General features: G+C 39.7%; 1 protein-coding gene across 2 annotated transcripts in view; it reads right to left on the reverse strand.

Annotated features, from left to right (window-relative positions):
- PRKCI (protein kinase C iota) overlaps positions 1-11,223 on the reverse strand; it is a 66,433-nt gene extending 55,210 nt beyond the window's left edge. The window contains exon 1 of one of the 2 annotated variants that reach the window (XM_073897490.1): positions 10,836-11,223. In XM_073897490.1, the coding sequence (XP_073753591.1) occupies positions 10,836-10,936 (101 nt within the window). In that variant the 5' untranslated portion in view covers positions 10,937-11,223. The remainder of the gene's footprint in view (positions 1-10,835) is intronic. The other variant, XM_025879074.2, reaches the window with a different exon arrangement.
- Between the last annotated feature and the right edge of the window lie 402 nt (positions 11,224-11,625).

The raw sequence follows: 11,625 nt of genomic DNA on the forward strand, positions 1-11,625 counted from the left end.
AATGAATGAATGAATGAATGTAAGGACATTCTGACACATGGATGAACTTTGAAGACATTATGTTAAGTGAAATGGGCCAGTCACAAAAAGACAAATACTGCAGACTCCATTTAATTGGAACAGTGGTTCCCAGGGGTTGGGGGGAGGAGAAGGAAATGGGGAGTTGTTCAACAGGTACAGTTTGTTTTACAAAATGAAAAAGTTCTAGAGATTGGTTGCACAACACAGTGAATATAGTTAACACTACTGAACTGTACACTTAAAAATGGTTAAGCTGTAAATTTAGTGGGGTTTTTTTTTAACCACAATTAAAAAGAAAAGCAGAAGGTACATTATTTAAGTTACAAACATAACCATTAGAACTAAAAATAGGAGAGACAGTGATAAAGAAGTACTAAATTCCTCATCTTTCATATTGAGCAATGGATATAATAAAACAAAATTTTACAGGTTTTTATTTTTATTTATTTTTTTGAGAGAGTGAGCATGGGGAGTGGGGAAGGGGTAGAAGGAGAGGGAGAGACTCCTAAGCAGGTTCCATACCCAGCGCAGAGCCCAACGCTGGCTCAGTCTCGGGACCCTGAGATCATGACCTGAGCTGAAATCAAGAGTCGGATGCCTAACTGACTGATTCACCCAGCCACCTCAAAACAAAACAAAATTTTAAAAGTAGTTAACTCCGGGTGGTGGAACTGGAGATTGGAGAGAGATTAGAGATGGAAAGAAGATGTACTTTGTATTTAGACTCTTCTGAATAGTACAGATTAACAATTTATTTACCATATAAAGGTATGATTTTATTATAAAATTTACTTTCTAGTAAAAAATATAAATAAAATATTTACAAAATTTAAAATGAATTTTATGAATAAAATTGTTTTAAATTTTTAAAAATTTTATTTTTAAAAAAGAAAATAAAAATAGAAAATAGTTCGTTGGGTGCCTGGGTGGCTCAGATGGTTAAGTGTCTGCCTTTGGCTCAGGTCATGATCCCAGGGTCCTGAGATTGAGTCCCGCATCAGGCTCCCTGCTCCTTGGGGAGCCTGCTTCTCCCTCTGCCTCTGCCTCTCTCTCTCTGTCTCTCATGAATAAATAAATAAAATCTTAAAAAAAAAAAAAGAAAATAGTTCCTTCTTCTAACAACATTATAAGAGAATATGCTTACCTTAAAGCAATTTCGTTTTTGTAATTCAATTTTATTTATTTTTTTTCTTCCAAGCTTTTATTTAAATTCAAGTTAGTTAAATATAGTATTGGTTTCAGGAGTAGAATTTAGTTATTCATCACTTACATATAACACCTAATGCTCATCACAAGTGCCCTCCTTAACACCCATCACCCAATTAGCCCATCCTCCTGCCCACCTGCCCAGCAATTTTTCTTTCAAAATACCCTCAAGGTTATTAGTATGAGGGAGTAAGGGTTGAGAGAATGTATTTTAGAATTAAATGAGAGAAGGAAAGGCTCCCACAGACTTTCTCTGGCAAAGAACAAGTATGGCATTATGTTTTTTGAATGCAAGGGAAAAAAATTAGTATCAGATATCATCAAAACATGACTTCCTTACTAAGGTCCACATGAACTTACAATTAACACATACATAAGCATGTCTGTAAACAATAGGGACTTTTAAGAAATCTTACTTTTCAAGAGCTAAAAAATATTTATCAGAACAAATATTTTCTAAATAATCCTTAAAAAACATAAGTACAAACATCCTAAAGAGACTCAGTGAAGGAGTCATGCTTTATCAACTGCCACTCCTTAAGTTCCAGGAACTAAAACATTTAAGGGAGTTTTATATAAACACTTCTCTAAGTAATTGAGAAAGCACCATGTTCATACCCTCTACAAACACCAGATCCTTATTACAGCACTAAAGCTAAAAATGAGCTGCAAAATAAAGATATTTCATTCTAAAGGTATAAAACCAATTACGCATGAAAGATTTTTTTTTTCTGGTTTTAACTTCAGTGTTAGCATAAATTATCTTACCACTGGTCTTCGACAGAATATAGTCTGCTTCACCACAAAGATTCCCAAAATGGCAAATTTAGATATAGTTTTAGCTGAATTTTTAAAAAAGAAGAAAAAAAAGGCAGTTTTAATTTTGCTACTGGGCTTCAGAAGACAAACTGCTTTAAGCATTCATTATGTTCCTATGTTCTAAAATATAGACTCTAAAGTTTTTCTGTAGGATTAATTGCTTTTAAAAATAAACCTGAAAAAAGAACCACCGGTTCAGTCCTTCTGCTATCTCAAAATAACCTTTTCTCCCAAATTAAATGTAGTATAAAGAGAAAAAAGTCTTATTTGTAATCACTGATATAATAGATTTAGACAGAATTATCCATGGATGGTAAAATCACTGGGTTAAAGGTTCTGAGGAAACAGAATATTCATACAATCTCATAATATCACTCCTCAAATTGTTATTCATAAGAAAGTCATAAAGCAACTTCCATTTTTTTAATGATCAAGATGATAGATGGGGCCCTTGGGTGGTGCAGTTGGTTGAGTGTCCAACTCTTGGTTTCGGCTCAGGTCATGATCTCAGGGTCCTGAGATGGAGGCAAGCCACCCTCCCCCCGACTCTCCTCACTCCTGTCAGGCTCTGAGCTCAGGGAGGAGTCTGCTGGAATTTCTCTTTCCCTCTCCCTCTGCCCCTCTCTGTGCTCACTCACTCTCTCTCTCTCTCTCTAAGTGAATAAAAAATCTTAATAAAAAAATAGAAAACTGGCTCAAAAAGAACTGTGAAATATGAATTTGACAATAAAGCAAAAAAATGATTTTTAAAAACCCCGTCAATAGAGTAAAAGGAGAAAAAGAAATTTCTCTGAAGGGTAAAACTCAATGTTACCATCCATACAATGCAGATAATGATATCTGCCTCTGAATACTGTCGTGAAGATTAAATAAAACAAAACACTTATCATAGTTCTTGGAACAACTGGGTACATTATAAAGATTAGTTTCTATGCTCTTTAGCATATCTCAAAGGGGCAAAAGGAGACTGGTATGTTTGATGATAATTTGGTGAAATTTTTCTAACTAATGATAATATTTCATTAAGATAAAAGATCACTGCTGGGATGTCTGGGTGGCTTAGTCAGTCAAGCGTCCAACTGTTGATTTCGGCTCAGAGCATGATCTCACGGTGGTGAGACGGAGCCCCGCGCTGGGCTCCATGCTGGGCATGGATCCTGCTTGAGATTCTCTTTCCCCCTCTCTCCTTCTGCCCCTCCCTGCTCCCCCTTTCCTTCTCTTAAAAAAAAAAAAAAAAGATAAAAGAATCACTGCTAAAATTCAGCACTGTCTAGAAAACCTAGCCAAATAGTAAAGATAAGAAAAATTAAATAAGTGAGATATATAGTAAAGAAGAGGCACAATTGTTATTTCCAGATGACATTATTTAGCTATAAATTCTAAGATAGTTAACTAAGAAATTATTAGAATAAGGTGGGTGACCACTTAAATATTCAAAAATAGATGGTATTTAGTAAGCCTATGAAAACAAAAGATCCCATTCACAAAAGCAATAAAATTATAAAACATTTAAGAATAAATTTAACAGGCAATGTGTAAGATTTAAGGGACAGGAATTTTACTGAAAACCGTGAAAAAGATCAATAAATAGGTATTAGGGGCGCCTGGGTGGCTCAGTCGGTTAAGCGTCTGCCTTCGGCTCAGGTCATGATCCCAGGGTCCTGGGATCGAGCCCCACATCGGGCTCCCTGCTCAGCGGGGAGCCTGCTTCTCCCTCTGCCTCTGCCTGCCTGCCTGCCTACTTGTGCTCTCTCTCTCTCTCTCTCTCTGTCAAATAAATAAATAAAATCTTAATAAATAAATAAATAAATAGGTATACTTACAAGGCAAAGCTCAATATTATAGAACTATCAGTTCTCACATTAACCTATAAATTCAAAGCAATTCCAAATCAAAATACCAATTAGATTTTTTTTTCTGGGGGCCCTTTGGTGGCTCAGTTGGTTAAGCGTCTGCCTTCGGCTCAGGTCATGATCCCGGGGGCCTGGGATGGAGTCCCGCGTCGGGCTCCCTGCTCCGCGGGGAGTCCGCTTCTCCCTTTCACACTTCCTCTGCCTCTCCCTCTGCCTGTGCTCGCTCTCTCAAATAAATAAAATCTTAAAAAAAAAAAAATCAATGAAACCGAATAAAAAGTACTTACATTCCATCTGATAAGTTTAGTATACAACAAAGTTGTCCTTCAACTCAGTGGTGAAAGAACCTATTTAATAACAGTATTAGAATACATTTTTAAAAAACTAAGCTGTGTCAGTACACTACAAATAACTAAACCCCCAAATATCAGATTTATTGAAAAGATAATCACTTGAAAAGCTGCATAATTAATAGATGAAAAAATATTTTTTTAAAGATTTTTATTTATTTATTTGACAGAGAGAGAGAGCACAATAGAAGGACAGAATCCAAGAGAAGAACTGGGCAAAAGACATGAATAAACAAACAGAAGAACTACAAATGATCAGTAATGTATAAAAGAGCTATAAAAAAGTTAGCATGTGTTGCCTATTGGAAAAATTTTTATTTTTTTTGAAGATTTTATTTATTTGAGATAGAGAGCGCGTGCACATTGGGTACAGAGGGAGAGGGAGAGGCAGGCTCTCCGCTGAGCAGGGAGCCCGATGCGGGGCTCGATCCCAGGACTCCGGGATCATGACCTGAGCCGAAGGCAGACGCTTAACTGCCTGAGCCACCCAGGCGCCCCCTACTGGGAAAATTTTTAAAGACCAACAATATGCAATGGGAACACAAGGAAAACACTTCATTTGTACACTGTTGTTTGGAACAGAAATTGGTAAGTGTTTGGAGGACAATATCAAGTTTTAAAACAGGCAAATTTTGGACCATGTTTGCAGGAATATATATTAAATAAAAAGGAGGTTCCTTCAGCATAATCTGAAATAGTGATTTAATGAAAGTAATTTTTTATGCTCATCAATCAGGAAAAAGATTAAATTATGGTATAACAATACTATAGAACACTATATATCAATTATAAAGTAAGCAGATTGCTCTCTATATATGTATCTATTTATCCCTGTCTACCTTAACATGGAAAGATGATCATGAATGAAAACAAATCAAGTTGCAGAAAAATGTGTAGAAATAGAATCTGTTTACTTGAAAAATAAAAGGGTATGTGTGTACACAATATCTATACTTACAGATATATTAATACGATGTAGACTTCCCCAAACTATTAACAGTGGGTACCATTAGGAAGTGGGGGTGAGAGGCTACAAGGGGAACCTTTGACTTTCTGTACATCTGCATTTTTAAAATTTAGTTTTAGTGCCTTGCCTTTGTCATCTGCATTTGGTCACTGGTGACATTTTTGTTCCTGTCACCATTCTCAGCCACATTCCTGCCTAAGTTAGCTGCCAGGTACAGGGCTTGGGACATACAGCAGGCACACAATAAATGATTGTTCAGTTAATTCTGGGCATTTCCACCTGGACGCCCACAAAGCATGATGAACTCAAAATTCGGTCACTTGTTCCAGGTAATGAATTACCTCCTCTCACTAATCTCTTCCTCCTATATTCCCTAGTCTCTCTCAAGCAAGAAACCTATTATTGTCAGACTCCTCTTCCCCACAGGAGTCAACCTATAATTCACACTGATTCCATCCCCTAAAATCGCTGTTCAATCCATATCCTCTCCTCCTCTGAATTCTCAGCTGGACTACTTCCAAAGCCTCCAATTAGTCTTCATCCACTGCTAATTCATCGCCCATACTGGGTCCAAGAGTGATCCTTCCAAGAGGAAAATCTAAGCATGAATCTCTTACTTAAAACCCTCACCAATGGAAAAAAGTCCGAACCCAAAGTATGATATTCGAGAATCTTCACGAGTAGTGCTTGTGAGCCTTCTTCTTAGCCTCACTTCTTATCAGTGCCCACTTCAAACTCTGTGTCCTAATAAGGAATGACTATGGGACTAACAACTAAACTGATCTGAATTCCCCAAACATACCACACAGTTGTGCAATGCCTGGAATGACCCCCACCCAACATCTTCATCAACCAGGCAAACCTATTTACCCTTTAAAAGCCACAAACATTTCATCCTCTAGTAAGGTTTCCCTAAACCCCAAACACCTCCCCAGTATCCATCCCTGCAAGCACCTTACACATAAACATATACACACTCCTTTATTAACTCTTCTATGTCTTTCCTCCTAGAAGTTTCTCAGTCCCTTGAGGGCAGAGCCTTAGCTTATTCACCTCTACACCCTCTGTGTCCACCCTAGCACCCTGTGCCTACCTTAGAGTAGGCAGTAGGTATTCAACAATATTTATTAAAGTGAGTTTAAACACACTTTAGGTAATATGTGGAATCCTAAGCAAGACTGGAATTTTAAAAATTCAGGTTTTAATTATGCTCATTTCAACCATTAAAAAAAAAAAAACCCAAACACTCAAGTTACCTTAACAAGAGGATTGGGAGTTGTATTAGAAAGCTATTATGGATCTCCAGGAAGAATTTTTTCTGCAGAAAGCTGCTTCTTTCTCCTCTGCTTTCTCAGACCTGACGTTTGCACATGGTTGGTCTTGGCCTCACTAGCCTCTCCCTTAACTCTTCAGCTCCAGTCTTCACTGCTAACAAGCAATTTATCTCCATATTATCTGATTCAAATTTCTGAGAGAGCTGTTTTGGTTTTTGGCACCAGGCCACCAAGTCCTTTCTCTTCCTCTGATAAAGCTATGATCAGTTGTCCTGTGGTTAGGTACCATGCCAGAAGCTCCAGGACCAATAATTAACATTCTCTCAACTCCCAACTCAATATACTATTTGTATTTCCTTAGAACATTATAGAGATATGCTTTATATTGCTGAAATTATTTTGCAATACTTTTAAAAACAAGTCTTGCCAAGACTTGTTCACAGAAAAATCCTGCATACTTCTTCACTGAGCCAGCTATACAATCCAAATATACAAGGAGTTAATCTCCTCCTATTTGTAGACGTGCACAGAAAGAATCCTCTAGATTGTTAAAACCGTTCAATGGCAGTGGTTTAAAAAGCATTTTTACGAACTTTTTACAAAATTTCCCATACATTTATAACGTACAATGAAATAAGTAGTCCAGACATCTTGTTAAACTCTATCCCACAATATCAAGTAACTTTAATATAAGGAAAAGCACATACAATAGCAATTTATCACTAACCAACAAAACCTGTTTCTCTTCCTCCTAACACTACTAGGTAATGATTGAAGAAGGAAGGCCACTCACGGACAAGCTCCCATGTCAAGGAAAGAAGGGTGTATAGGCCGTGACACAGTCAGATTCTTTTTTTTTTTTTTAAGATTATTTATTTATTTTAGAGAGAAAGTTCAAGTACGTGCTGGGGGGAGGGGCAGAGGGGCAGGGAAAGAGAATATCAAGTAGACTCCCCAACGAACATGGAGCCCCACACTGGTCTCGATCTCACCACCCCAAGATCATGACCTGAGCCAAAATCAAGAGTCAGGCGACTAACCAACTGGCACCCCAATACAGTCAGATTCTCAATGTTATTAATCTCCTGCTTAAAAACTAGAAACAAATCTAATTAAATCTCTGTTATATCTAGAGGGACATCACATTTGCACTAAGAACAAATTTAACTGAATGAGAGAACACTATACACACCTTTGAAAGAAGGCAATTTAGTCACTAAAAAATTCTGGCTATGGGCGCCTGGGTGGCTCAGTTGGTTAAGCGTCTGCCTTCGGCTCAGGTCATGATCCCAGAGTCCCGGGATCGAGTCCCACATCGGGCTCCCCGCTCAGCGGGGAGTCGGCTTCTCCCTCTCACTCTTCCATTCTCTCAAATAAATAAATAAATAAATCTTAAAAAAAAAATTCTGGCTATTCCAAGATTCAATGTTCACTGGAAAGAAATACTGTTAGAAGGGGATAAGGAGAAAACTTTCTGATAATGACCTTTCATAAGATCTGAAAGAAAAGAAACTTTTTTCAAATGCACATTGTCCTTACATTTCTTGATATAAAGGAAGGATTTTCTATTTTAAAATCAGGTAGGTGTTCTAGTTAGCCAACCTGTTTATTAGCTATCCTCACTGGTGACTCATTTTAGTTTCATCTGTAGTAATGAGCAGCTGACTATGTAATATCAAAACCACCAGGTTAGACTATTGTTAATAAACATATAATCTTAACAGATCTAATTTCAGGGGAAAGAAATTGGTACAATTTAGAGAGTGCTGATGTTGTCTTTAAATGAGGCTTGAAATGAAGGCACTGTTAGAAAGCTTTCAATGAATAAAAAGCAATAAAGGGCAAGGGTTTGATTGTTTCACTCTTTTAGCAAAAATTCATTGATTTTAAAAAGCAAAATGTTAACTTGAATGTCTTGGAGAAATTTTAGTCAGGCACTAAAAGGGTTATATGTCCTTTTTTATTCTCTTTTATAAAAATAATTGTAGCAATAAGCCAAGACAATATGACACCTACGTTACTAAAATATAACAGACTGATTTCTTTCCAAAGGAGAAGTTTATAATAATTTTAATTTGCTAACTAGGCCTATCTACATTTATCAAACCAGTAAAAATGGGGAGAAACTAAATTTCTTCCTCTTCATAGTTAAAATCATTGCAAACTATCTAAATTTAATAAGACAAGAATTTACATTGTTTAAAGTCATAAATGTAAACCAGAGAACTGAAAATAATAGTTTAACTATCAAAAATTGAGATGCACCAACCAGGAGAAGAGCAAGCAAAAGGTAGTATTCACCCTATTTCTCATCTTTGAGAGGATGGGATTAATAGGTACTATCTAAAGTTGAATCATGTAACAGAAGTATAACTTTTAAATAAAGGCAACCTCCAGAAGAACAGAAAAACTGTCAACAGGATACCTCTGGAAGCTGGGATGATGGGATGGAAGACACTTTTTTTATACCTCTGTACAATTTGCACATTCCTACCATGTGAGTATATTCATTTAATCCAGTTTTTTTAAATTGTCAATAATGAGACACCTTAAAAAAAAAAACACCCACTATATATTTCATTCTCTGGGCCTAATAACTCATGGACTGTCAACTTTATAAAATGGAAAGTGAGGGGCTCCTGGGTGGCTCAGTCGGTTAAGTATCTGCCTTGGGCTCAGGTCATGGTCCTAGGGTCCTGGGATTGAGCCCCAAGTCCACTCCCAGCTCAGCGGGGAGCCTGCTTTCCCCTCTCCCTCTGCTGTTGCCCCTGCTTGTGCTCTCTCACTCTCTGTCAAATAAATAAAATCTTATTTAAAAAAAAAGTCTGTATGTCCAATCAATATTCTTAAAAAAAAAAAAGTGAAATATCTCATCTATCAAATTAAAGGTAAGGTAAAGGAAGCAAAGCTTCTTTCCGCCACAGTCCAAAGTTCATAGCTGACCATATTCAAGTCAAAACAGTTCTTGTGACTGCTACAAACTTTTGAAAAACATACACACACTTCTTGGTATTGTTTTAAAATGAAGACCTCCTTGATCAATTTAAGCAAAAACACTGACACTGTCCAAAATAATTCTTGTAAACTACTGCTGAATACAGTCAAGCTAATAAGAGGTCAGAGGCTACATGGCAGCAAGCGAACTAGTAAGTCGTTACATAAACCGATAACACATTTTAGGCCTTCTATTTCCTTCGAAATCAAAACAAGAGAGGCGTTTTGAAAGTTTGCTATCTTCCCTGATCCCCTCAGGAATGTAAAAGTATGCAACGCAGTTTCAACCTCTTAGTGCTTGAGTTTTGTTTTGTTTTTTTTTAAGCAACTTACTTCTGCTTGGACAAATAGTAAGACAGGCCAAAGCCATTGGGTTTTCAGTTAACCCTTAGCTTCAAATCTTCATGTTCACACTAACATTTCACCTTTCTAATGCTACTAAATGTAATTATCCCATATTTCAAACCACAACTGAATTCAAGGGAAGGGGGATATTTCAGGTCACTGATTATAGAACATGATCTAATACCACAATATTAGGACTGGATTATTCCTGGTAAGCACAGGAGTTATAACTTGGATAACAATATGAGTAAAGATCACAGATTTTAGAACCTCTGTTCGTCCTCTTCTCTCCCTGCAGTGTTTCCCCCCATCAAATGGTCCTTGAAGCAACACTGACAAAGCAGCATTCACAAATTTTTAATTTACACATATACAACCTAATCTTGGCGAGACATAAGCACCTAATGCACATCCCTAAAAACGGTTCAACTTTACTCTTAAATAATAACTCCTATGTCTAATACACAGGCAGCCTGACCATAGTCCAGATACACTTTGTGAACTCTTCTAGGCGAGGAAGGTAAACCTGACTTAAGAGAACCAGAGGCTTTATAGGCCTTCTGGTAATCAAAAGAGCCAGCAAACTAAAGTAGTACTGTCTTTTAAGCCCATAGCAAACTTAGTTCACTGAGGCATCACTCGGAATCAACTCTCAACCCCAAACACATCCAGACTTAATGACGTAAAGCCCTTGTAAATCTCTTAGTAGGCGAGTCTCTCTCGAACCCACCAGGTGGACGTGCTCTATTCCAAGACTCCTCCCTCGGACCCTAGGCTGGACCATCAGCCGCGCGACTCCCGGGCGCCCTGCAACACACCTTGGGGTGCCCCAACGTAGCGCCCCATGCTCCTCCCCCGACCACTCCGACCGATCCCGAGTCCCTAGAGTCGCCCGCCCGGGCCAATTCGCCCACATGTCCAGCCCCTCACCCTCCCCTCCTCCAGTCCAAGTCGGGAGGGCCTTTCCCCTCCCCTCCCACCCCCACCCCTACTCTGAGACACTCACCCGCGATAGTAGGCTTTCACCCGGACCTGGTGAGAATGGTCCCCGCTGCCGCCGCCTGCGATCGGGTGAGACATGGTACTGCTGTCCCTCTGAGTCGGCATCTCCTTACTCCCCCGCCTCAAAGCCGGAGGCCGAGGGTGCGGGGGGCGCGCCGGGCGCCGAGGGGGGTCTCCGCTGCCCGAGCCTCTTCCAGAGCCGCGGCTGCCGCTTGCTTACCTGTCCACTCCGCCCGCGGCGCGGACCCAAGGGTCGCCTCGCCGGGGCAGCCGGAACCGCACGGCTCCTCCCGCCGCCCGGGCCCAGCACGCCTCCCCTCTTCGGTCCCTCCCACCTCGCTAGCTCCAAAGGCCCACATTCCGGGGGAGGGCGGGCGCAACCATCGATCCACCTCGAGGAGCCTCACCGCCCGGCTGAACCATTCTTACGGGGGCTAGGAAAAGGGGGAGAGAGGATGGGAGACGCTGGCTCTCACATCAAATAGGCCGGGAGGGAGGCTTTCCTGGAAGCTGTGACGAGAGAATGCCAAAGTTCTCCCTAAAAAGCCCCCTTCCTGCAGGGAAAACATTAGGGACAAAGGCTGCGGCATCTCACCCCGGTTTCCTAATTTGGTCGCGTCTGCGGTCAGCCGACTAGGGACTGGGATAGATTTGCCCTGCCAGCTTTCTGGGATTTGGAGTCCCGATGGGATTCTGGGACTGGAGGTTCTTTACATAGGAAACCATCCTCCCCTTCTAGCCGAGTGAGTCTGTCTCCAGCTTGCACGCCGCCGGGAGTGTTCGGCTTGGAAATC

The sequence above is a fragment of the Callorhinus ursinus genome, unplaced genomic scaffold, assembly GCF_003265705.2.
Source record: "Callorhinus ursinus isolate GAN/ISIS: 27379988/994484 unplaced genomic scaffold, GSC_fseal_2.0 scaffold1, whole genome shotgun sequence".
Classification (NCBI taxonomy): Eukaryota; Metazoa; Chordata; class Mammalia; order Carnivora; family Otariidae; genus Callorhinus; species Callorhinus ursinus.